General features: G+C 39.7%; 1 protein-coding gene across 5 annotated transcripts in view; it reads left to right on the top strand.

Annotated features, from left to right (window-relative positions):
* Positions 1 to 22,244, top strand: part of ATP8A1 (ATPase phospholipid transporting 8A1) — a 187,471-nt gene extending 165,227 nt beyond the window's left edge. For 4 of the 5 annotated variants that reach the window (XM_006278342.4, XM_014594927.3, XM_014594926.3 and 1 more), the window contains 4 exons: positions 6,072 to 6,160; positions 6,574 to 6,666; positions 15,755 to 15,846; positions 17,448 to 22,244. In XM_006278342.4, coding sequence (XP_006278404.1) covers positions 6,072 to 6,160; positions 6,574 to 6,666; positions 15,755 to 15,846; positions 17,448 to 17,545 — 372 coding nt within the window. In that variant the 3' untranslated portion in view covers positions 17,546 to 22,244. The remainder of the gene's footprint in view (positions 1 to 6,071; positions 6,161 to 6,573; positions 6,667 to 15,754; positions 15,847 to 17,447) is intronic. The other variant, XM_019481062.2, reaches the window with a different exon arrangement.
* Positions 22,245 to 27,975: the final 5,731 nt, after the last annotated feature.

The raw sequence follows: 27,975 nt of genomic DNA, 5'->3' as shown, positions 1-27,975 counted from the left end.
GTGAAATCTCCATCCTTGGAGGTTTTTAAGACCTGGTTAGACAAACTTTGGCTGGGATAATCTAGTTGGAGATGGCCCTACTTTGAGCAGGGGGTTGGAGTAGACGCGAGCTCCCTTCCAGCCTTCATTTTCTTTGATTTTTTTTTTTTTTTATAAAATTCAGGGTTGTCTTGGTTTGGGGTAAATATGGTATATATAACTAAGCAAAAAAAAACCCCCAAAATCTTAAACTATCTTAATAAAAGAACTATTTGGAAAAAAAGAATTATGTAATCATAACAACAGATATTTTTTTAAACAAAAGACTTATAGGTAACCGCAAGAGCCTGCAGAGTACAGGCAGTCCTTGGACTTGCAACACAATTGGTTCCTGAACACCATGTCTTAAGTCAAAATGTTGCAACTCAGAACCAATTTTCTCATAAGAAACAATGTTATAAATGGGGGATCGGTTCCTGAACCAAGGCCCGATACCCTAGTTTCACGAAAAATACCCCAGAATTTTGACTTGATCAATTATAGCTGAGTAATATAGCTACATAATGTATTTATATTGTAAATAGCAATCATATTGAGTTGGAAGGACTTCTTTGAGGTGACTTTGGACATTTTGAAAGGCTCTTGGTTGGACTTTTTGAAGGGTTCTTGGCTGGAGTCTTCTTCTTAGGAGTCTTGGCTGCAGGTTTTTCTGGAGTCTTGTCTGCTTTCGTAAAAAAAGCATCCAAGGAAGTTTGGGCAGATGTTCTCCAGGGAGATGAGCGATGCAGCCAACTTGTTTGCTGGCATGGCGTCACATCGGATCAAGCGTTGTAAAGTCGTAACTGATGTCAAAGTTGAAACGGTGTCAATTTATAAATGTTGTAAGTGTGAAACGTAGCTCGAAACATTTTAAGTTGAGGACTGCCTGTATGTGAGAAATGTTCACAAATTTACTTTGTTGTATGACCAGTACTTTTGGGGAATCTGTACATTTATCATCTCCACAATCATAGCTTTCTCACTATAACCTACATTTTTTTTTACTCTTCCCTCACAGTTAGCATTTAGTGTTTGTCCATATGCTGTTTGACAATTTTTTCAATGCTATCCATATATCTGATTATAGATCTGTATAGTAGTTCCATAATACTTAGAAAGGGAAAGTTGCTAGAAAAATATTGAGATATTGATAGAAAAAAAGTACTTTCCCCTCTTATGTATGTTCTTAAACCTCTGTCCCTTAAGGCAAACCTATCCAGAAATGGGCAAGGATTTCCACACTTACTCTTTATAACATTTGAAAGGCATCTCCCAGGTACTTGTTTGAGTGTATCATCTATAAATGGTAATTTTTGGATTTTTTTTGTCTAACACCCATTTCCACATAGCATTAAACTAACTCTTTGCTTTAGTTTTGAAATGAAGTCCCCCATGAATTCAAATAGAAAATATTACTTTTATGATAAAGATTACTAGAAAACTCTGGAAATAAATCCAAACATTCCTTTTTATCTCTTTATTTATAAATAGCAATATAGCTGTGTTCCTGGACAAACACACGTGATGCTACTGCTAATACATGGGGTAGCCAGCTTGTGGCAAATGTGCTACAGGCAGTCTGGGTGTGGCATGTAGATTAGGGAGGGGGCAGGGAGCAGCAGCGGATCAGATGGGGGAAAGGAGATTAGAGTGGCTTTTAGGGAGGACATGGGGCTTAATTTGTGGTTCACCTATCAGAAAGGTTGGCCCCCACAGTTGTAATACATGCTAGCTTCTTAATAAGCACTTTTTCATCAACGCATGTGAAAAACTTTGCCACAGAATAGTTGTGCGAGAGCAAGGATATTCTGTGATTGAGAAGCTTTATGAGTGGCAAAAGAATATGCATGTTTCAGAGGATCATGAGACTACAATATTCTGACATGCTTAAAACCTTAAATTTTATGTATAAACAAATCTATTGAGAGTCAGAATTAAGATATTAATTATGCAGTATGTTCTGATTATAAATCCTACTTGTATTGCAGAACCTAAAATGCTACTTTGTCTACTTCCATTTCCTTGGGACCCCTAGTATCCCCAGTATCAAACTGCTCCCAAACCATTGGCACTAATTCTCTAGATACTTGCTCTCATCTCTGTTCCCAGCCTTTCGCCATGGTTCCCAATACCTAAGCTACAAGGGCCCTATCCATTAATGTCAGTGTAGTACTACAAAGGCCCAGTTGGCTCATAAGGACATGTCATTTCTCCAAACAGGCCCTACCATCCTGAAGTTCCCACTCTGTAGTTTCAACTTGTACACTGCCCTGAAGTCTATCACCACTGCATCCTTTCACTGTTTGGCTTTAGCTTTATGCCTAACTCTTTCCCTTTGGCACAGTGAATATATAATTATTCCTTTTGGGAAGAAGAAATTAGTGTCCACAGTTTAGATCAGTAACTTTGCTAAAACCCCGACAAAACACCTGCTAGCTTAGCACCATTTCTTACTCAGCACCCTACATCTTTCTTAATCTTTACCCAAAAATAAAATTCACTCTATCAGCTGGCGGGAGTTTGTGAATGTTACCTACAACTGGCGTCTTAATTCTAGTTGTCTACCTGTCTTTAAATCACATTTCAAAATAATTTTAAGCGTAAGTGCTGACAGTTTCCAATATTGTTTGCATTTATGAACCGCAGAGAAAATCCAGGCACTTTTACTCAGGCAAACTTACCATTTCATAGTTACCTTTATCTGCTACCTTCTTCACCTATATAGTAATGACTGCCAGGGCATTCCTAGTGTTGCCTCCACTTAAAAACTGACTATGTGTTGTATACCCATTGTTTTGTTTTCTTTTGACTTTTTCAGGAAAATAAATAATACAAAGGACAGTAAATAATACAGGATAAGATATACTACAGAGTTCTCTATCAAGAAATAGAAATGACCTAATTTCATTCAATGAAAAACTCTCTTCAACCTTACTTTGCCTTGTTGCATTCTTGAAAAGCACATAAAAATGAATTAATCAAGCTGCTTCTCTATAGGATGAGAAGGAAGAGAGGAGAAACATATGTTATTTTGATTAAATGCTTCAAAAGCATTCATATACCAGTACAGTGATGTGAACAGGATATAAACCTAGATAATCTCTAGATTAGATGCAACAGAAAGGTTTGTAAACCTTTCCATAGAGTGGTTTTATTGCTCTTTCCATCTTTACCTCCTTGCCTTCTGAAAGGATACTCTCATCCTTAAAAATGATCTATCTAAATGTATCTACAGAATCCTTCATATAGAAAAGAAAAAGGGGCTAGTCTTACCTGTGAATTTCAGTTTTATATCCAATAATCTGATAGACTATTTCTATCAGTGTTTTGTAAATATTCTGTTGTCAAGGATTTTATTCAGTGCTAGTGAATTGAAAAGGTAAGTAGCCACCATATTTAGTATTTTTTCTTAGAAAATAGCATCAAGAAAAAAATCAACAAACCTGATATTTAAAGCTACTCGTAGCTATTATAATTCATCTTAGAAAATCTTAATATTGAGGAGGACCCTGCTACATAGACAACAAGTTATTTCCTCCCTACCTCCTCCCCCGGGACCTATTAGTCCTACAGTTTAATAGGCTGTCCAACTCTCATCTTGGATTATTTCTGAATTCCCCTGAGAGCCACTTTTGTGGCAGATTCCATTTGGTTTCACAAGGCCTAAAAGGGAAAAACTTGGCATTGACCACAAATCTCTCACATTAGGAACAATTTGTAAACCGCAAACAGAGGCAGCCAGAGTCCATCCCCAGAACAGGCTGCTCCTGTTAGGGCCATTGTCTGAAAAGGATTGGTTTGCCATTTCCCAGATGACCTGCCTATGTGTAAAGAGATGTGAAAAGTTAGAAACAAAAATGGTTTCTACAGAGTGAGGGGGAGCTTTCTTGTACAGAAAGGAAGGAAATACCTCTGTGGGATTTTATTTTTTCCCTCTTCATCCAAAAAATACAAAGAGGCCCTCTGTCTTTAATGCGAATGTCGGCTTTAAATCTTTTAGGTTTGGATTAACTCTGCAAAAGAAGAAAAAATCTGACAGGCTTTCAAATATGACGCAGAAAAACTTTTTTTCTCAATTCATGTTGTTCATTTGTAAAGCCAAAGGCTGGATGGACTGAATAGTAGGCGCCAGTTGTTCCTTCATTCATAGTTAGCATTACAATGGTCAGAATTAACATCCTAAGACCTACATTATCACTTTTGCTGTTTCACTAGCAAACATTTCATACAGGGTGGCTGATGCAAGGATAGCTTTTACTCCATTTCCCTAAACTAAAAATGTTGTTAAAATTAATAATAAAAAGTAAGGGCCAGATCTAGATCACGTCTGTGGTGTTTTTCTTCTGCTTTTAAGGAAACCATGGATCTATATAATTACTACTTAACTATAACAGTGCTTGCAAAGTGTACTTTTGATAGGCATTTCCTACTTGTAGTGGTTTTAAGAATTGAGTATGTCATCAAGCATGTTGAAGGTCATGTTTTGCTTTATATAGTGATTTTTATGTGTATTCATTCTTGGAACAGAAGAGGGAGTAAAGCATTTTCTGTTGCAGCTGTTAATCATGATGTTTATTTTAATTTTGTCTTCAGTGTTTATAAATGTTTTTGTGGTAATTATTTTTGCTAAAAAACCCTAAAATAATAAAGCAGCATTTTTGCCTTTTAATGGTTACTTTGAATATAAAATGTGAATGTACAGGAAGGTGTGTGGAGAAAAGATATGTTTACTGAATAGCAGTCTAACTAAAAAGTTTTCTAAAGACTCTTCACATCTGCATGCATTCTGAAAAGTAAAGTAAATGGCTATATTCATCATCTCTTATAATGAAATCTTGTGGAAACTATCACTTCTTCATTTCATGGGTAATGTACCACATGCTGTTTTGAAACAAATGTTTATTTACGTGCCACCAAAAAATAGTCTTTCAGTTTCTTGACAATATTTGTGTTTGTCTCATTTTTAGTTTTTTTTTCCTTAATTGGGTATTGCAGTTTTAACCTTTAGAAGAAATTTAACAATGGGAAATGAAACAAAAGTATTCAGATGTTGTCATGCTATACAAGTGTTACTCTTAATCTGTGTAATCTAATTTATATTACAAAGGCATTTTAATAATTATGATGACGACAAACTGACACAGTAATTTTTTAATCACGGGTCATTGTCCTTCCAACTAATACCTCTGATGTAGCTGCTTGGCATGAATTACAAAGGCAGGCTGAAATTAATTTAATATCCTTTATAGTAATTTACATGGAGGATATTATTTCTTTTGGCCTCAGTTTTAACAGGTGTGCAAAATCAAGTAAAGTAAGATGGACAGGAGAAACTATGCTTTCCTCCTAGTGACAGTTTAAATTAAAAAAAAAAAGATAAAATTACACACCCTAACTAAAAGCCAAAAAGTATATTTCAAGAAGTATTTTACCTTGCACTAATATTCTTTATTTCTTAAAAGATTTTATTTAGATATGAATATATTAGAGAATTACAGAATTGCAGAGGAAGTGCGTAACTTATCCTTATTTTTGAAGTTCTGAATCCTAAATGAATCCTTAAGTAGTCTCTGCTATAGTAGGCTCATTTGAGAAATAATACACTTCAGTGATGTGAGCTGTATCACAAAACACTTTTAAAGAAAAATTTCTCTAAGTATTTATTATCTCATATTATGGTTGATGGTAAATGGGAGTTACTGTTCTTAGAACATTTTCTCTAAAATATTAAAAATATTGCTAAATCTTTAAGTCTCACACCCATAAAATTGTTCATTAGCAGTGAGGTGGTGTGAAGCACTATCTTTAAGGAACTAAACTATTTAGTTACAAATAAACTTTTAACGTATGTGTTTATTGTCTGCTAGCAGACTTCCACCCGCTGAGGATGAGTTTTCAGAATGGTGCCCAGTAATTTTTATGTTGCATTGTAGATCTCAGCAAAGTACTGAAAAATTTGATTGCTATACTGTGAACCAAGAAAATGCTGAGAAGTCTTAAGTTTTGCTATTTCGTTTCACAATAATACAATCTCTTGTGTTTTATCTCACCAGGCAGCTATGATGTTCAGCTCTGGAATGTTTTGGATGGGCCTTTTATGTATACCTATGACAGCTTTGCTCTTCGATGTAATATACAAAGTGTAAGTACATAACTCTTAAAGTTTATAGGAGAAAGCATGGACTAGAAATATTAATGTTTTCTAAATATTAATTTGTTTAAAAAACAATTGAAGCTTTTGTTTGATTCTGGTAAACTACAGCTCACCTTGTCATTTTCAGTCTTAACCATAAATGTACATTTTTAATGCTCTAAATGGTGAGAGTAATTGGCACTCTTAATTTATAAACTAAGCCTCTTCTTTTATTTGTAATTTGCCCAACAGCTGACTAAGTGTATTTAGATTGACAGCTCTTAATGCTTAATGTCTTTGAAGATTTAATTGAAATCACATGGCAAAAATGGTGTTGTACATAAATATTTTTTTCCAATTCTTTAAGTAATAAAGGCTGTCAGTTTCAGCAAGAGAGTATCTGAAAGTGTTTTGTATTGCAGAATCAAGAGAGCTATTTTTAAGACTCTAGTAGATGAAGTTCAGGAATTAGAAGCAAAGTCTCAAGATCCAGGAGCAGTTGTACATGGCAAGAGGTACTGTAAAAGAAGTATACCTGTAATTATTTTTTTTAATTTTTAAATCTTGCTGTTGAATTTTCACAACCACAACGCATCGAGAACTTTGAGTTCTTGATAATAGCTTTTTCTTGTAATAAGATGCAAGCAAACTGACATCTGTACTGAGGTCCCATTAACGTTCATTAGGCTGTGTACATGCCTACTGATACTGGTGTGCATCTTTCTGAAGAATCAGGACCTAATGGCATATTTTCAACACAGGTTATTCATTTCTGGTTGTCCTGTCCATTGTGGGGTAAACTAAATATTAACAGACTTGTAATACCTTGTTCTTCCAATTGATAGAAAACAAGTTTGAGCTTGGTTCATTTGCAAAAATGTTTATGAGCTGTCTAAGCAGGTGTGTTTAAACCGTATTGAAAGTCTTTCAGTTGGGTACATGGCCTGAAGGAAAACGGCATGGTATCTTCACAGTTTACTGACATTAAACAAAGAGTAACAAAGCAGTCCAGAAAATCTGTCTGTCTTTGTGTACTTAGTCAAGTAAAGCAAAATATAGAGGATAAACCTAAAACTGTTGAGAAATAAACAAAACTTCCTACAAAACTCTTACACAAATTCTTCCATGTACCAAGCATATAACACTGAAAAGTAAGGAGGAGTAAATAGGAGAGCTGAAGAAATGAAAGCTCATTCAACTTTGTAGAAGGATGGCAAAGAGTTATAGTGTTGACTTTGAAAAGAACACACCAAAACATTTTGCTTTTGTAGCAGGAAGAATGATGAAAGGCATCTCTCCTCAGTGGGTTTGAGAGAGAGCAAATCAGTGTGCTTCTGAAGCTCTTAAGTCTCTAAACCCTCTCCCTTCTTTATTTCAGCTCAGTTGTCTGAGAAATGCACACATCTCTGTTATACTGAATTTCCATCCAAATTAGTCATTAGAGCTCAGGTGAACCTGTACATTTTACTCTATTTAAGTACATTGATGTTAAGTGGTGTTTTGCTGGAGAGAGTTTTTCCCTCCCTTGCATTCAACAAGGTCTTCCCTGAGTATACTTTATATACTTCTTCCACAGTGCTCTTTGAAGGTACAATTGAGAAGCATTTTCACACCTGTCCTCTGTTACTCTGCGTATGCCAAACACACAAGAGGCAGCATCCTGCCGGCCTTCTACCACTGCTATCAAGATTTCTGCTTGAGAATAGTGGCTGGGGCACCCTCAGGGAAGAGGCACTATTTCTTGATTGGTGCCTAGTAACTTGGGAGTTGGTGTGCTGGGCCTTCCATCTTGACAATACATTCAAGAGTACCAAAAAAGCAGTACAGATGTTCCCTGTCCAGAACTATTTCTGATATTTTTATTTGGAGTTGCTTCTGATTACTCAGATAATGCTTTTGCAAGAAGATTTTATTTTAGCACTGAAAGTGTCATAAATTATTGGAGCACTATGGAACTACTTCACAGCCCTATGTCTGCAAGCCTTGCATTAGTACATAATAGTACATATAACTGAAAAGCTTTTTCATGATGTGCTTTTATTTACTGCTAGGACATGCATTCATCCTCCAAACAAGATTTGTGCCCTGAAAGGTACAGGCATCTAACTTCCATTGAACTCTGTGGAATAGGACACCTAAATATCTCTAAGCATCTGGGTTTTAATATTTAAAGGTCTCGGGTCTTTTTTTTATTTAGTACCTCAATTCAGGTTGCAGGGTTAATCCCTATATTATCATCTACTTTCAAAATACCTCTGCAGCTTCCCTTCATGGAGATGAAATTATCCATTCAACAAAACAGGAGTCAGAAATATTCTGGCCTTTAAGAAAGTTTTTCACAAGATTTATACTAGACTGTTATAATTAGCAATAATGAGTCTCTTCTGGATATGGACAAGCAATCAAATTGCAGTGAGTTAATGGGGAGCATGGATTTAGGCAGAGAAGCTGACATGATAACTGTTCATCTGCCTACTCCTACCTTACAGTAAATGAATGTTCTACTGAGACAGCTAACTCCTGAATAAAACAGAGCTAAGTTGTCCAAATTTAACTTTCACTTTATGGACATATACAGACCAAACATCTGGGATAAAACAAATGTTAATAGTCTTGGTTGCAAGAAAGTAATAAAAATGGGGATGTTGCTTCTTTGAAAATAACTTTTTACAAGATTTTTCACTTTAGGGCTTAATACCTCCAGACTATTAAACTTTCACTAGACATTTGAGATACATCTGGGTACTTTAATACTCTGCTTTAGTGTAATAGAAAAAATGGGTTGGTTCACGTTAACTTCAAAATTAATTTTAAGCACAAATTCTAAGGGAATGAGAAGCACTGCCTGGTCTGGAACAAACTAAAACATCAGGGGGAAGAGCTGAGGAACATACTTCCTCCATCTGAAGACTTACCTATACACAAACTAAAATAATTGCCTCTTGAGTACCAGTAGGTCAAGATTTTACCCTCTTTTTGAATGTTAATGATCACAATCAGATGTTAATTGATATGTTGACAGTTTAGATATTCTAATAACATTAATCATTTCACTTCTCTTCGTTGCACTAGCACAATGCGTTTAGTACAGACTGTCATATTTTATCAACCAGACATATTTATTTGAATAAATGTTTTTTAAGAGTTAGTTTACAAGATGATACAAGTGCCATATACTCACATTTCTAACTAAAAGTGTAGTTTCATGTTTTAACATTACTGACTGAAAGATCCTGTGGGAGCCTAAAATATGAAAGGGGTTCCTGAGTGTATTTTTAACAACCCTTGCAGCAGCAGGACATTGGCTATCATTTTCCTGCTGCTATAAGGTGTGTTATGCCTTGTGGTTGTGTTAGGGTTGACTATAGTTTTACTAATAGGTTAGAGAGTGAATCTGTACAAGAGGATTTGGATAGGGATAATCCTACCTCTGGTTGGGGTTAGATAACTTCTAAAGGTTCCTTCCAGCTCTGCGTCCGTATGAACACTCTCCCTTGTAGAATTGTTGTTTTTGCAGGCTCAGTATGCAAAGGCTTTTGATAATGGTCTCCTCCAGCATTTTTTGCAAACTAGCTAAGGAAAACTGGCTCAACAGGGAGTGATCAATGGCTTGATATCTAGTTGGCAGCTGGTATCAAATAGAGTACCCCAGAGGTCAGGCCTGGGCCCAGTTTTGTTCAATATCTTCATTAATGATCTCAAAGATGAGATGGACTACGCCCTCAGTGGGCACGTCCACACATGCAGGCACGTGTGCTTGCAGCAGCTCAAATAAAAGCAGTGCAAATTTGAGCCAGGGCTTTTTGCCTCAGCGCACATGACCAGCCATGCACTTTGGTGTGGGGAACATTGTGCCACTTGGGGCAAAATAACCCTGCCTGGCTTCTCCCAGATCTGTAGGCAGGGGGAGCTAGAGCCCGGGGCCAGCACCTGTGCTGTCCCCAGCAGTATAAAAAAACTGCCCTGTCCTGGCCCCAGCAGTACAAAAAAAGCTACCCTGTCAAGTAGCTCAGGGATACTTACCCTCAGGAGCTTCAGAGGCCCAGCCAATTGGTACCTGGGGACACTACCCCTTGTGCCACCTGGACTGCTGCAGCAGCCCTGAGAGTTCCCTGTACCCTCTCCCACTGTAGCAGTCTGGCAGTGGGGGCTGCTGCCTGGCTGTGACCTGCTGCGCACCTGCCAGACCCGGAAGAGAACTGCACGGCCAGTAGAAGCATCTGCCCCTCTGGGCCAGCTGCCAGCAGGCTGTGGCTGCTGGGTTGGCCTTTGTGTAGCACTACTGCCATGTGTGCCCCCTGCCCAGCCATCTGAGCAGCTATTGCCTAGAAGAAGTTCCCAGTGTGGTGGCCTCCTTTGAACTGTCCAAGCATGTCTTTCTAGCACCAATTGGCCAGGAAATCAGCCACCTCCAGCTGGGTCCAACGTGCCAACTCTGAGTAGGCAGGGTCCTGCCACTGGCCTCCCTAGCAGGAATTCTGGTGTTCCCTATTTAAAAACTGAAAAACCCCTGATAAAAAAAAATCCCAAAGTCACTCTGTTAAATACCCTGAAATCCATGTTCCTCCACAATTAAAACAAAATACCACTAATATATAGAAAAAAAGAGAGAGAGAGAGACAGCGATCAGTTGGGCAATGTTTTTTTGATACATCTGAAGTGTTAAAGCAATTTGGAAGCCTACCAGTGTTTCTATCATCATAATAAAGTGAATTCTAAATACCTATATGTTTTGCTACCCCCCTCAGGGGCTACAGCCCCCCACAGTGGCTGTCCCCCTGCAGGGCCCACCCCTGCTTGCTCCCCCAGCCCCCTAGATTGCTGTTCCACCTGGCCCCATCCCACATGATCTCCTGAAGCCCCCCCATGGCTGCTTCACCCAGCCCCAACCCCCACCCCCCACAGCTCCCACAATGGCTGCCCTACCTGGCCCCATCCCCAACTTGCACCCCCAGCCCCTAATGGCTGTCCCCCCCACCACAGTCTCTGGCACTTTAAAAAATAAATAAATAAAATCATTTTTTTTAAATCCTCTACTCATCACAGATGCTGGGGGGTCTCCGGGGCCTCCTGGCAGAGCCCCCCACACACATAGCACAGGGCAGCGGGGGGCAGCAGGGCCTGGGCTGGAGCTGTGCTGGGGGGGTAGGGCCCAGTCACCCTGATGGGCAGCTGTACTGCTGGTGTGTGAGTGCTGGGGTTCTTTTGGGTTTTTTAGTTGCCAGGTTGCTGGAGTGGGGGGACAGTTTTGGGGGGATTCAAGGGGCTCTGGCAGGGATCATTGGGGCTCAGGGGACAGGCAGGGGGTGGAGCCAGGGATCAGGGGGCTTGGAGATAGGCGAGGCAGGGATGGGGAGGGCTCGGGGGGGCTTGGACAGGCAGGGAAGGGATCAGAGGGCTCGGGGCAGGTGGGGGATGGGGCAGGGCAGAGAAGGGATTAGGGGGTGGGCAGAGCCAACAGGGGTGTACCTCCCCCATTGGCCCTTCCTCCAGCCCCCTGGCCCCTTTACTTACCAGCACTGCAGCCTGGGTCCAGCTCCCTGTTGCTGGCACACTGCCTGGCTTGCTTCAGCACCAGGGCAAGGGCCAACCATAGAGAAGTTCTGGCAGCCAGAGCATCTCTGGAGGACCCAGCCTCCCATTGCCTCCCGTTGTCCAGGACCGTGGCCTGCCCCACATTGTTTGTCTTCTGGTCTAATTTTGTGTGGGGAATGTTTTGAAAACTGAAGGAGTTTGAGATGCTGCAAGAGACATGTGCAGGCTCGTCTGGATGCGCCCAGCAAGTTTGTGGATGACACCAAACTGGGGGGGAGTAGTAGATATGCTGGAGAGGAAACCTAGGATTTAGAGTAATCTAGGCAAATTGGAGGATTGGGCCATAAGAAATCTCACAAGGTTCAACAAGGGCAAGTGCAAAGTCCTGCATTTAGGGCAGAACAGTCCCATGCACCAGTACAGGCTTGGGACCAACTGGCTGCAGAAAACTACCTGGGGGTTACAGTGGACAATAAGCTGGATATGAATCAATAGTGCACCCTTGTTGCCAAGAAGGTTAACAGCATACTGGGCTGCATTAGCAGGAACATTGCCAGCAGATTGAGGGAAGTCATTATACCCCTCTTTTCTGCACTGATGAGGCCACATCTAGAGTGCTGTGTCCAGTTTTGGGCCCCACTAGAGAAAAGATGTGGGCAAGTTGGAGAGCCCAGCAGAGGACAACAGAAATGGTTAGAGGGCTGAGGCACATGACTTACAAGGAGCAGCTAAGGGAACCAAGTTTATTTAGTCTGCAGAAGAAAGACTGAGGGGGGATTTGATAGCAGCCTTTAACTACCTGAAGGGTGGGTCCAAAGAGGATGGAGCTAGACTGTTCTCAGTGGTAGTAGGTGACAGAGCAAGGAGCAAAGGTCTAAAGTTGTAGCAAGGAACATTTAAGTTGGATATTGGGGGAAAAAAATTCTCACTAGGAGGGTTGTAAAGCACTGGAACGGGTTTCCTGGAGAGGTTATGGAATCTCCATCCTTGGAGGTTTTTAAGGCCCAGCTCGACAAAGCCCTGGCTAGAATGATCTATTTGGGGATGGTCCTGCTTTGAGCAGGAGGTTGGACTGGATGGCCTTCTGAGATCCTGATCAACCCTAATTTTCTATGATTCTGTGACTCTGTAAAGTAACCAGTTTGAAATACAAAAGATTTATTTACCATCAGAGCATTGTAACTGATATTCTAAAAACCTTTGTGTCTAAAACTGAAATGACTAAAGTAAAAGGGTGCTCTAAAGTAAACTAATATTCCATACATTCACTCCCAAAAATATTTACCCACTTCTGACCCAGTTCTTAAACTCTGTAGTGTTTCAGTATTATTTTTTTTTCTAATCTACTCGGAAAAAATCTACTGGCATTGAACTGGCCAAAATTGAATGGTAAAATGAACAGTGTGTCACCTTAAATTTTGCAGATATGTCAACGCAACTATAACAAGTGCATCCCCACTTTTTTTGTCCAAGCTATCTTAGAAGGTTTTTAAACTATAATTGAGTAGGAATGTATGAAATAGTCAGTATTTTAAGAAAGACAGAAGCTATTCAAGAATACGCACACTTTATGGGTTTGAAAGTACTATTCAGCCTTTGCCTGTTAGTGCACTTAATTAATGTAGATTTTGAGGTATGTATTGGATTTGATGCATGCAGATTTTAAAATATAACCTTGAATGCCCAAAGGATAATTAAAAATAAAGGCCATGGCCCTGCAGTCCCCATTTAACTAAGAAGTGAAGAATTGAACCCCTGTCTATTTGAAAGTATGTTAAGTAAACATATAGTTTACTTCATGTTAGGTAAACGTATAGTTCTTTCCTATCCCAGATGTATTTCTTACCTCAGCTTCACTTTCCATAGATATTGTAGCCTATGGTTCCTTGTCCACTAATTAACCATTCTAGCCATTAACATTAAGTGTCTTATCCACTTTAGGAGAATATAAAGTCCTGAATTAGGCACATAGGAAACGAGGCACCTAAGAAATGGTCCACACAAGCCAACACCCAGGAGAATGTGTCTAAACTAGCTAATGAGAAGTGCTGAAGACAGGGTTGTTTCTTAATTCCAGACCCCCTCAAGCCTAGATTAGGCACTTTTGTGCACTTAGGATTCACAGAACCCTCTGTTAGAGTTAGTGCCATAGCCTCTCTCATAAAAATTAAAGAGTGGTTGGTCCTTTCATGCAGGGCATAAGTAGAAGAAGAGTCACTGTCCCACTGTCTAGTAGCTCAGTGGTTAGAGCATTTACACAAGTATGTGGGAAGCTCAGATTCAGTTTCTTCTGCTTAAGAGCTAAACCCAGAACTCTTGCCTCCTAAAATATTTTCCTAACCACCAAACCACTGGTGGGAAAGGGAGGGAGTGTAGGGGTCCTTAATGTCTCCTGTTGAAGCTATGCTACTGTACATTAAATAATTAAAGGTTCATTGCATCAGAGGCAGAAATGCTTCCATTAATATGCTCTGATGCTCTAATCTGAGCTGAAGCATTCAACTGGGGTGAATCCCTGGTCTAATGAATGCCTACTATATTAATCAGTTGCTGGATAAAATACTTATCGTCATTGGATTCCAGTAGTCTTCATTTATCATAGAAGAAGCTTCAGGGGTGATATGATCATAATCAAGTATCTACCTGGAGATCAGACATCTGATAGTGTCACAGATGAAGTTATAACAAATCCAGTGCCTGGAAGTCTGAGTAAAAATAAGGCATGTATATTTTTACAGTGAGATTAATTTACCATTCCAGCAACTTGCTAAGGGTTATGATTGACTGTTGTGGAGAATGTCTAAATCATAATTAGATGTTTTCCCAAAAGATACTCTGTCATTTGAACATAGTGATTGGACTAGAGGCAAGAATTAATCCTGTGGTGTCCATTATGTTTATATGGTCTGATTAAAAGATTCTGGTACAAAATTATTTAAGCACAGCATAATCTGCTCTGACTTAGTTTACCACAGATCCTAAGATTTCCATGGCCACTGTTACACCTGACTGCTTCTGCCCAGCTGCTGAAGTCAGCAGGTACCACGAGGTATACTAAGGAGATGATCCCATGCAGGCTGTTCAGTATTTGTAAATTTCATAGCTTGAAACTTTGGACCCTTGCTTGGACATTCAACTAGATGAAATGGTCATTAATATTCCCCTGTTTTGTTTTGAGTTGTTTGTTTTCTACTTCAGCTCCTGTGGGGAACTGACTTTCCAATTATTTGACTTCTCAGCCTCTTGTAGGCTAAGATCAAGTATATTGACTGGCCACCCTTTAGTTGCTGTGGTTTTGGAAAGCAGGGAAAGAGTGAAGACTATAACTATATGACAATCAGAAATCTCCCAAAACAAAAATATTGGTCCCTTTTCTTTTACTGGAGTAAACTTTCTAATATTAGTTACCATATTATAATATATAGTCACCATATATAGTCAGTTGTAATGACAGATTGTCAAAGATGTCTGAATCTGAGAAACCTTATTAAACAAGCCATTTAGAGCATTTTTACTAACATGAACACAGTGGCTTTGTATCACTATGCTTCTAGATTTTTTTTAATGTAAAAAAAAAAAAAAAAAAAGTCCTGCAAGGCATGTGTTTTGCTGTACAGTGTACATTCAAACCCAAATGGTGTAAATTGTATGTAGCCTTGTAGTAAGGAGTGTAGACCTGCACCACCCAAAAACGCAAGCGCCATGAAGCATAATACCCCACTAGAGTTTCTTGGAGCTTGTAGGGAGCATGCATTTTGCATTTCCTTTCATGGGTACAACATATCCATGTACAGTGGAAAGACCTTGCCTCTGCCTTCTTCCTGGTCTTCCCATCCTCTCGGCTACTTTGGCAAGGGAGAGAAGGAATGATCCCTCCAGTTCCCAGTATTTGTGGCTACAATTATGCCTGGCCTCAAAGCATGTATAACTGATCACTAATGTTTTTTTCTCTGTTTAAAAAGGATAGTTTTTATTTAAGTTTGCTAACACTTTTTGGTAGTCCCCTAGGCAAAATGAATGTTGTCCTTGGTCAACGTAATTTTTAATAAATTTCCACTTTCTTTCTAGCTTAACTGAAAGAGCCCAACTACTGAAGAATGTCTTTAAGAAAAATCACGTGAACTTGTACCGCTCTGATTCTGTGCAGCAAAACTTACTTCGTAAGTGTTTGGGATTTTAATGGAAAAATAACAAATTGGTTTAATTTTTTTTAAAGTCTATTTTGCTATTATTATAAACAAAAAGTTGTGATTTTCTTATTCCAGCCACAATGTATTGTATTAAACACTTTTTATGAGATATCTAACTAGAACACAAAACCTAATATGTGCCTCTTATATTGGTATTGCACAACACAGGACAAATCTGTTTACTCCAATTTTAGTTAGGTTTAATTTTTCAATTAAATTGTTGCAGTTATGAGCTTATTTTGCTACTAGATATAGTGTACATTTTGGAAAATCATTCCAACATTGGTTTGTTTTTATTTTTTTGTTCCTCTACAAAATAAGATGGTTATGAAATGCTACCAATGTTTTTTGTCAAGTCAAGCAAACCATACATGTGATTGTATTTGTAATAATGTAGTCTGGCTTCTTTTTTCTTCATGTTGTAGATTTTTCCCATTGTAAACAGCCAATGTCAGTATCTTCTGTGTTGTATTAGGAATAGTTAGAATAGTTAGCGATAAGAGAATCATAAGAGCTTATGATGTCCCTGTTACATAAACAATATCAAAATTCACAGCATTCATAACCATATATAATTTGGACCAGCACATATGTACAGACAGTTGATTTACCATATTTACTCAAATCTGAAATGAGGTTTTCCCCCCATTCAACATGGAGAGGCAAAAGCCCTTCGTCTTGGATTCAAGTACAAGGCTGAAGGGGGAGCAAGTGAGTGCTGTAGCTTGGACTCCAGCCCCAAGCCTGGGTTGAGGCCAGTGAGAGCCATAACAACTGCCTGCCTTCTGCCTGCCTGCGCCCAACAGCCTCTACCTCACCCCAACCTTCCCTCAACAGCCTGCCCCTCGTCCCTCCTACTGCATACTGTGGCAGGCTGCATTGCACTACCCTGGGGCTGGCACTGCTGCCACTATGTGACCAGGCAGGAGTCTGAGCTTCCAGGATGTTCTCTGTGCCCAGGAGGAAATAGAGCTGGAGCTGCATCTGACAATAAGCAGTGAGGGGAGGGGGCAGAACCTGTGTGGAGCACCTGTGGGAGGGAAGGAGAGGAGGCAGAAATTGTGGAGGGTCAGGCTACTGTTCAGAGACTGTAAGGAAGACAAGCTGATAGGCAACAACAGGGCTGCTGGTCCTACTAGTTGCCTGTCCCCCTAATGCTGCTTTCCCTGCTTGTAGTAGTTGGGGGGGGGGGGGTGGCTGTGAATTTAAGACGGCCCTCCAATAATTAGATTTTATACATGGAAAATTATTTTCAAAATTATAAATTTTCCATGTATAGAATTTATTTATTATCTTATAATTTAAGTTGTCTTGCCTTCAGGTAAACAGTAAATTCCATTGCCTTTTGAGGGGTCAAAGTCATGCCTTGTGGAACTGTACAGAATTATTTCTGCTGTTGTTTCCACTTCTCCCAATAATATAAAAGGAATTATTTTATATTCTCCCCACCCTTCTGCCAAGATAGATACTGAAAAATGTGGCTTTTAGTAAAACTTGAAATATTCCAATCCTCTAGAATATCATAAACAATTTTAATCAGAATGACTACTTTCTTTTTTTCAAATCCGCAGATGGCTATGCTTTCTCTCAAGATGAAAACGGAATAGTTTCCCAATCTGAAGTAATAAGAGCTTATGATACCACAAAACAAAGACCAGAAGAGTGGTGAAGGAGCACAGCTTGAAATATAGGGCCCTAATAATCACTTCCATAATACAAACTACTAAATCTTTGCTGGGATCTATTACCAAGGTCTAGTCTCAGAGATTATAGGAAGATCTTTGTTGATCTTGTTCCATCCATTTGGATTTGTGTATTCAATAGACATAAGCACTGTGCAACTATACTGTAACACACCATCCCTCTAAACTTTTTAACAAGTATTTGCTTAGTCTTTGTAACAGAGATTGAAAATTACCTTGTATATTGCCAGAGTGCTTATTTATAATGAGGCTGAATCAGTATTGTTCATATACCATAATACTTGGGAGATAATTAATGGCCAGATTACCAAACATACTATTGACAGATCATTAATATTTGTGTAGGTCTGTAAGTGGTTATAAAGTACAACTGGTAATGAGCCTTTCATTTCAACAAGTACTGAATAACCAGCATTTAATGGTGTTATTTCACCTTCACTTAGGTAAGATTTCAAAATCAAGGCATTTACAGGTGTTCGTGTCAAACTAACCTAAAAGAATGTTTGCCAAAGAAGTTCCATATATGTTTTTCTGTCTTCAGACATAATTTATAAAGACATTTAAAAGGAAGGTAACTCAAGTCCTGATGTCAGAACTGCATGCTTGATTCTCCATACTTGGGAGAAAATTTTACAGTGGAACGAGCCTAATTCAAGTTGCCTTGATGGCACTTGCTTTTAAATCTGTGATACTTTGCACCTTTGGCCTTATACAAACTTTTCCTTTTATTTTATTGTTCAGTCAGTAATATATGTGTTTAACATGCTGCCATCTTTTGGTATGGGATGCATATTGCTGTTTTGTTAAATTAGACAAATATTATACTCTGCCTTATCTCCCTTCATCATAATTTAGACTGTTTTGCAATGCTTCTGATTTGTATACATCTGATCCTAGTATAATTTCAATAGAAAGTTTTTCCAATTCATGAAAACAAATGAATTATTTGTGGAAATTTCACCATTTTTATACTAAAGTTATCTGAACAAAAGAGCAATGCATAACATTAGCATTGTATGATATATGCTGTCCATTTGTACTAAAGGCCTCTCCTGTTACAAACCCAAATATGCTGAGCAGCTACCTTCTTTACACAACTAATCAGTCATGTGGCAAACCCACACATTTCCACCTTTTAATAGAAATTTACAGGAAAAAAACCCCAACCGTTTTTCCACATGTTGGTAAGCTTTTTGTTTCCTATCAGAAAAAGAAAATTGCTATAATAAAATTTTGAAGATTTAATTTTATTTGGCCTTTCTAAAACAACCAATAGCCATCTATCTTCTAACAAAGTGCTGTCTGCTTATGATGATAGCAAATCAGAGTTCAGTTTAACTTTGTAAGATATCAGTATTTCTTTAATCCTGATTTAAAAGCCACTGAATTCAATTTTAATATGTTTTATTGGTTAACAAATTAATTTGTTTAACCAATGTTTTATTGGTTAAGTAACATTTTACTTAACTTTCTGACTGGTAAACTAAGTAAGAGAGAGACTTTTTTTGGAAAGAGGGTGAGATATATATGAGACTATCAATGATTTTTCCCCCTATTCAGGATAATTATTTCTTAATCATTTTGCCTTTCCTAAATCATTCAATCTAGATATTAAATAACAAGCCATACTTGCTTTCATCTATGTTCCATATCCTTGACTAGTTATATGCTTCTTAAAGCCAACTTTACTCCCCTTGCCTTTCAGACTAATGCACCCTCCATCCTGCTGCACTATACAATTTTCTTATCCCTTATTCTGAGAAAATGTACAAATTACCATTGTATGTCAAAGCACCAAGGAAGACACAATAAAAAAAGTACATAATTAGTAGGACATATAGATGGTACAGCCCTCCACATTTCGTATGTATGTTATGCGCTGTTGTCGTCTTTTCACTTTCCTTGAGTGATCTTTAAACACAGGAGAAAATAGAAAATGTGGAGACAAAGAAAATCTATCCCACTAGAAACAGTAATGCTAGTCAGTCATGCAGACAAGAGCCGCCTTCAGAAAAGCCATTTCAGGCCTAGATAAATAGATGGATCAATATGGGAGGGCCAAACCACTTGACCTAAGGCAAGAAAAAATTTGGGGGCATGCCCCCTTTCTATAGTGTAGACCCCTATTTTTTGTCATCCTTGGGACAATGACCAACCTCAACAAATTTCTGAAATGAACCATGACACCATCATCCTTTTACAATCTTTCAGTGTACTATTATAAAACAGCTTGGTCTGTGCATACCTCCTTTTATAAGTAATTAAAAAAATCCCTTTTCTGTTATAAAGAGCAGAAACATTGATTTGGCAGAAATTATGTAAGGCATAGAACACTGATGTAATCCATTGTATTATAATGAAATTTACAAGGTCATTCTTCCTGTTTTTACCTTCCTATAAAATAAAATAGGTGTCAGTTACCAGAATGCTACATGTTCAGATGCCCTGCATACCTGTGGTTGGTAACAAAAATATCACATGCTGCCATTCAGTTTATTCTTTACTGTTAAAAAGATAGAGCTATTGGCACATCAGGTTAAGGTCCTAGACTCGGACTGAAATACTGGTTGATGGGGTTGCATTCTAACAGTACAGCTTTGTTTCCAACGTGAGAATAATCACACCACCATCTGAGTCATTCTTATGTTTTTGACATGTTCTAATTTGAAATGATCATCCACAAAACATATTTTAGAATTCTTCCACTTTGGATATGTATTTTTATCAGTTTAAACAACTACTTTGGATATATTTTCATATGCACTGGATGTTGATTTTAGTCCGCTGGGGATCAATAGTGAGATAATAGCACTTCTTAGAAACCTGGAAAAAATACTGTCAATTGTACACAAGGTTTTGATTGATTATGCAATTCCACTTCAAAATATAAGATCACCTCAGTAATGTGGACCCATGTAAACCAGACTTTTAAAAATCAGGTCAGGTATACAGTACACACAGTACTTGCATATTGTTAAGTGCACAGTGAGATGGTATACTAACCACATAGTACACTAACGGGCACACTGTGAGCCTGTTAAAATGAGACACTGGGTGTGCAGATATTTATTTTAAAGAAAAATATTTCAGTCAAATGACAGTAGCTAATGATAATGCATTTATTATGATCACTTAAACCTTCAATTTAGTGTTAATAAAATCCAGTATGGGATTCACATGGTAATTTGCCATCTGCATCATGTGCATGCATAACAATTACAAGCTAACATTAAAATTCTTTCAATTCTTTCAATTAATCTAAGATAGTGCCAGTCAAAAATCAATAGATCTTATCTACACAGTGTTATTTTAATTGCTATAAAAATATAACCCGTCCCTTTGAATAATAAAGTAATTGGTAACACATTTTAATAAGCCTAGTGATCATTTGTATGTGAACTTTCTTCTGCCATTTCCAGATGTTAGGCTTATTTTTACAAAACAACTTCAACAGATTTATAGTTAATCTATTTGTATAAAAATTATTAAAGAAAATATTTTGAGAGTAATAGGTAGCTGAAGATTCGTGTAAGTCCATAAAATCCACACAGTCATAAAAACATCATTTACAAAATGCCAAGAGGTTTCCTTCAGTGCATTTTAATTAATGTTGAATTACTAATAATTTGGACTGTGTGTTAAAATTTGAGGATGGGAAATTAAGTATTTCCCCTTTTCTTTTATATCTTGATTTATCTCCTGAGTAAAAGCACCTGTTGTTTTGATGAGTTTATCATTCTGTCTGCATGAGTTAATATTTTTAAGGTGTTCTGCGGTAATGCATGATTGTTACTGTTGTCATTTTCATGCCCTCGTCTATAGGCTTGCATCATAATATATCCAGAAATTAGTGATCTGTAAGCAAATGAATTGGTCAGTTCAATTTTGCTAGTCTTGGGTGTGTTCTTTCTAGCAAAGCTCTCAACAACTGAGATTTTTCCAGTTTGTTCTCTGAATGTTGACAGATACATCTTCATTAAACAAAGAATCTTTTAGCATTCCAAAACTTATTCCCAGTCCTGCAAATCCTTACTCACATTGGCTTCAAGGAACTGTACTTATATGAAAGTGGACTACTTGGGTGTGTAAGAATTTGCAAGATTGAGCCCTTTGGGTTTGATATTTTGAATTTAATGCAAGCTTTTCCATGTATACAATAACTTGTAATTATAAAGCTGTGACCAGAATACGTAAAAATAAAATCATGTTTTACTGTGTTCCTTTAGAATAGAAGCCATAAATGCATTAGTATTGTTTTTTTCTACTGCAACTTAATTTTTCATGAAGTATTTCATGTTTAATATGTATTAACTTCCATAAAAGGTAGTCACTATGTAAAATCAAGGTTTGCATTCAAGGTAAGTTTAGGATTCTCCAGCTCCACTGAACCATTACTGCTAAATCTGTTGTGGAAATTGTGAAGCTGCATGAATGAAGACTTTTTGATTCAGTGTTTATGGTAGTTTTCCTCAGGTTTAGTTAAATAACTGGATGTTAAATGCACTGTGTTTTATAAATGGTTAACTTTCAGCAAGACATTCAGTTCTAGGCAGTGTTACATGTCATTGGCATTTGATGAATGTGCATGTTTTGAACTGCAAATTTTAAATGTTTTGTCTTAATTGTTATTAAAATATTGAATAAACTTTGCCATTAAATAAGTAACATTGCTAAAAGTTGTGGTTGCAAGTCCTGGGAGTTCAAAGAAAAATGTTTTTCAAACTTACTTCTCATTATTTCTGCTTTAATCAATTTAATGGGCTATGCAAGAAGTAAAATATTTCACTTTGGTACCCAGTCCTTCTGTTTTTTCTCTAATCAACTCCAAAGTTAAACTACAAGTTATTTTGCAATTTTCAGTTAAAATGATTAAGTGCTTTCAGAGGCCCACTCACGCTCCGGTTGAAGTCAATGAGTTGTTTGTTTTAATGTAAAAAAAAAAAAAAAAAAGACCATGGGAGTTTGCAGTTTACTAAGAAAAGCAGGGTTTGAGGATACTTTGGGTAAGGGAGAAGAACAGCACCCTTTGAAACAGAGCAGCTTTTCAGCAGAGGGGCCAAGGAAGAGTGTGATTTAAAAAAAGAAACCTTGTTTGACTTTCATGAGGGCTTGGTGTTAAAGGGCCTATCATCAACTGTCACAGTCAAAAGATATTTCTCCCCTTTGGTTGCCTGCCATCTGAATAGGAGTGGAATATAGGGTTAAAACAGTAGTGATTGGGGGTGTAAATTGGTAAAAAAAGAAACTGGATTAAAGTGGCAAATTTATTAAAAATTATACTTGTTTTGTGTTATAGTTTTGTAAAATGAGTTCAATGCAAATTCAGTAAGCAGATGCCACTTCCACTTGACTCTGAATCTTTTCACTGGCACAATATAAACCCAGAATTGGTTTTTTTTCAAATCAACTTAACATATTATTACACAAGTAAAACTGGATGCAAAATGTGGTCATTAAAGTTGCTGTCAAGTTCTAGACATGCTAGCAAGAAGTGCAGGAGACCTGAAATTTGAACACTGTATGTCTTATTTCAGGCCCGTGGTATAAGAGTCCAGACACTATCATTCTAAAAGTAATTAATCTAATTAAAATAAACTATTTAAAAGACCTGATGAAGGCGATTGGAACAGCAGAAATACAGCTCCTCCAAAAATGACAAAAACTTTGAATATCGCTTATGAGGTTAATTGGGTGTGTTTCTCTCCATCTTTATATAATTATGCATACAGTTATGTGTAGCTGCTGAATGAGGTGGAGTTAACTTATGCCAGTGGTTCTCAACCTTTTTAGACTCAAGGCAGTCCTGGGTATGCTCAAAGCACTTATGGATATGATATACTCTAAGCACCCCACAGAAAATGCCAGCTCTTAGTTTTCACATTTTTTTGACTACAGAAAAATAGAGCAGTTTTTTTTCTGTTGCAAAGAACTCAAAGACCATAACTGAATTTCCATTTGAAATCCCTTTGAGTTCAGCTTGTGCATCACATTTGCAAACCCAACAGTGCTAATGTTGTGCAACAACCTGCAGTACACTTTAAACGGATCTTAAGGCACCCCATGGTACCGTGGCACCCTTGTTGAGAATCACTGACTTTCACTGTTCATAAGTGTAAGATGCATCGAGCCAACAGTGTCCACAATCATGTACCTTCAGATATTACATCTAGTAACATAATTTGTTGGATGCATTTTGTTCAACTCTACATGACCTAAACCTTTCCAAATGATGTGCTTAAATGGGCATTAAAACTTATCACAGAATTGTGTCATTATCTTTTAATTTACTATACTGGTTTAGGAGATTTGTGTATTTTCTTACTGTTTTTAGAGCAGCTAGTTCCACAATTTATAGTTCTTCCTCTTCAGTAAGGGAAAAATGGTCATTCTTGCATGTACTCCAGGTAAATCCAGCCTTATTCTTGAAACATTACTATGACAGAAGAAATCAACTAATCACTTCAGTCTGTGACTAGACTAGTAGCTGATAGTACCCCATCTCCCTTTCACAGGATTTTGTCACCGTATCCACATCACTATAATACCTGAATCATCCTGCTAGTCTATTTGCAGTTAAATTCCCAGTACCCAATAGTGCATAGTGATTCAGAGGCTTTCCTGCCCAGCTGCTTTACCTATACCCCTCCTTTGTTAAAAGCTAAGGCCTCCTGCTGGGCCATTCTCAAATACTGTACACTCTAACCTGGAACCACATTGGAGAGGCAACTCTTGAGACTACTGTACTCTCAAATGTGCTGGAAACAACTTCAGAAGGATGTTCCCAAAAAGTCTCACTGGCATAATTTCATGTTTGGAGTATGCTGCCACCCTGAGTGTGTGTTCTGCAGTAATCCAAGTACATTGTCTACCAGGCTACAAAGCATTTAAGCACATTTAAGTCTTGTTCAGTGAAATTACTCATGTCAAGCAGAGGAAGTGCTTTACAAGATCAAGGCTTAAGTGTTCACCATTTTCAAGACCAAATTCTAACATAATGCGGTATGGCAAATTTGGGGCAGATCCTCGCTTCTTGTCTGAACTGCACTATTATGTGGCAAATTCCACAGTCCTACTCGTATTGGGCATCACTTAAAGGCATTGAAGGCCTTGTTGCATGTTAATTCTAGGCAACTGCTGCAGCTCTTAGCCCCTGGATTTAAGTGTCTTAAAGCACTTGTTGTGTAACTCAACTATACCACTCCAGGGCACAGTTGTTTCTTAATTCATATAATCTAGCTCCTGTTCTATTAAGGTGTGGCTACTTCCCACAGATGTAGGGTTACCATATTTTCAGGTCCAAAAAGGAAGACACCTGTCAGGGAGGTGGCAGGGATGTGCAGGTGCTCTGCCTCTGCCCATTCTGTTGCCCCTCTGCCGAGCCATAGCTCCCCCTCCCTCCCCACTGACTCCAGTCCTCCCAGTGCCCCTCACAAGTCACGGTACCCTGCCACCCTGGGCCATGATGGTGCCCTTCACTCCTGACCTGTAACCCTCCCCGGTGCTGCCAGTGCCCTGTGTGGCAGGCTAGTAGGGGGTGCTCTTGCATTGAGTTGCCCACCTCACTGCACCCAACCACCTTCCAGGCTCCAAGTGCCTCCCTGGGGGCACCTCACATCTGGCTGACGCCCTTCCTGGGGCACACCTGCTAGCCTGGGGGTAGAGCTGCCACCACCCAGGGCTGGGCTTGATTCTGGCTCTGTGCCACCTGGGAAACAGGTCTAGTAGCCCTTGAGGGTACTTGACTCACTTCAAGAACTTGGTATGCTTCCCTGAGTGCAAGTACTGGTCTCCCTTAGTCAGCTAAACCAAGGGGACCCCAAGACATTATCTAAACCCACTCCCACTAAGTCTCCAGCGCTAGATACAAAGGAGAACTTTATTGGTTACAAGAAGTAGGGTTGGAATAGGGTACAGAGTTGAGTAGTATCAGAGAAATCCTACAGAGCAAACAGGGTGGCATCTTTGATCACGCATCTGAGTTACTGCAAGCTGTGTATCTAGTTAAAGCTCAGGTAGCTTACTCACAAGTATCATCTAGAGGCAGGTGGAGATTCCCTCTGGAGGCAGGCAGTTCCTTGATCATGAGTTCTGAGAGAGAAAGCAAGTTTCAGATGGTCCAGCTCTTCTCTCTCTCTCTGAGTTTCCCTCATGGCTGCTGCCCCTTTTTCCTGGGCAGTCCTTAACTTATATAGCCCTTTTGACCTCATTTACCAGGCCCAATAGAGGCCAGCACCTGTTGGCTGTCAGCTAACCAATTTGAAATGCATCACTGGTTGCTGGGCAGTCTCTAGCTCACTAGGGAGCCTAAGCACCTCACCCAGGTATGTGATGCCAGTCACATAGTCAGAGGGAGCAAGTTTCCCCCCTCCCTCCCTCAGGAATGTATCCAGCTCAGCTCAGGTTACCTAAAGAGAGAGGCTAAGGTGTGTACCCTCTGCAGGGCCCATCCTAACCAAATTGTTACAAAGCAGAGTTTTGGGGGAGAAACAGAGATGGCCTTCTGCCACACCCTGCACTCCCAACCCACAGTCCCCCGCCCCTCTGATGGCCCTCACTCCTGACCCACAGCCTCCTGCCCCTCCAGCCATGCTGGGAGACCCTCAGCTGATCCCTGGGCCAGAGCATGGTGGCTCCAATTCATGTAGGTGGCATCAGAGCATGTCCAACTCCAGCATGGGCTTAAAGGAAGAGGTGAGGCTTGTGTCCCCCACCGTCCTGGGATGGGGTGCCATGGCACACCAGGCAGCCTGGCTACAGCCCCCCTCCCTCATCCTTCCCTCCCTCCCCCTCGGCACTGTCTCCTGGCCACTCAGCCCCTGGGAGCACAGGCACCAGCCCCTGTGTTGCCAGCCTGGCCAAGGAGTTCCCCGCTGCCCTCAGAGGGGCCTCCCTGCTCCCTTCCCCCACTGGAGGGGCAGGCAATGCCCCTGCCCTACCCTGCCCTATCGCAGCCTCAACTCCCACCCCCCTGCCCTGACCAAATGTCTGGGATTTTGCTTTGCTTTGCTGTGCTGATGGGAGCAGGGGGAGGGCAGTCAGGCAGCAGGGAGCACCACGTGGGTCGGTGTGCACCTCCGCAGCTGTGGGCAGGTACGTCTGTGCTCCCTGCTGCCTCCGATCACCCTCCCCCTGCTCCCACCACCAGAGCAAAGAAAAATCAGGGACATGTGGTCAGATTTAAAAAACCTACCCGGATGGAGATCAGTGGGCTCGAAAAGAGGACATGTCTAGGAAAACCCAGACATATGGTAACCCTACACAGATGTGCTGCTCAAATTGAAGGGGTAACTACAAACTAGCACTAAGCCAATTAACATTTATATGGCTTACAATGTAACATGTAACAAGGCCCTGGGACCGTATGGGACCGGGCAACTCTTCAAGAAATGCAAAACTAGTCCTTTTGTTGCTAATACATTCATAAATCTGAAGGAACTGTTATAGTCTGACCTCAGGTATAATATAGGCCATGGAAAGTCATCACCTGAATCTTCACTCATGCCCATTATTTGTGGATGAGCTAAAGCAGTGGTAGCCAACGTTCCAGCCCCACAGGCCAAACAAGTGGCACAAGGGTACAATCCAGCACACCAACTTGACCCCATGTACCTAGACCAGGAAAGCACTGGTACAACCTGGCATACAGAGCCATGTTATCCAGCCCATGGGGTTCCCCACAGGTACAGAAATTTGGCAACAGGTAAGTGGCACTGAGCTGCTGCCACTAAGCCCCAGCCACCAAATTCCTAGAACCTTGGAAGCCCTGCAGGCCAAATGATATGCCTCTGTGGACCAGATCTGGCCTCTGGGTAAGGGATTGAGTACCTGAGTCAGAACTAGAGCTTTTCTTGAGAAAAATAATCCAGTCCTGATTTAAAGTTTTAAGTGACAGACCAGGCATGTGTCACACACCTCATGCCTCAGGCTAGATCCAGACCACAGGGCTCCTTGTAGCCCAAATCCAGCCTGGCACATGCAGTGGCACTGGCTCCTGCTCAGCCTGAGGCACACAAGCAGGGGACATGGGACAAGCACAGCAGTGGCAATAACAATAACAACAGACCAAGCAGATGCTGGTTACCCTGTCTACTAGGGCCAAATGACCCAGAATCTGCAGCAAACCATACCTCCTGGCCATGCCCCTCTGCACCCCTCAACTTCTGGTTGCCCACAGGTCACATGACAGGCTGGATGTCTGACACCCCAGTAACAAACCATCCACAACATTCCTCAGTAAATTGTCCCAGGGGTTGGTTACCTTCACAGATAAAATTAGTGCTCTTTATTCTATTCTGAATTCATCAAATGTCAGCTTTCAGCCATTGTGTCTTGTTATGCTTTGGTTTGCTAAATGTAAGAAGTTGCAGGCAGAAATCTCCCCATGTTTGGTAAGTAT

This window comes from Alligator mississippiensis, chromosome 2 (genome assembly GCF_030867095.1).
Source record: "Alligator mississippiensis isolate rAllMis1 chromosome 2, rAllMis1, whole genome shotgun sequence".
Lineage (NCBI taxonomy): Eukaryota > Metazoa > Chordata > Crocodylia > Alligatoridae > Alligator > Alligator mississippiensis.
Note: the sequence above shows the minus strand (reverse complement) of the source record. Positions and strands in the feature narration are given on the sequence as shown.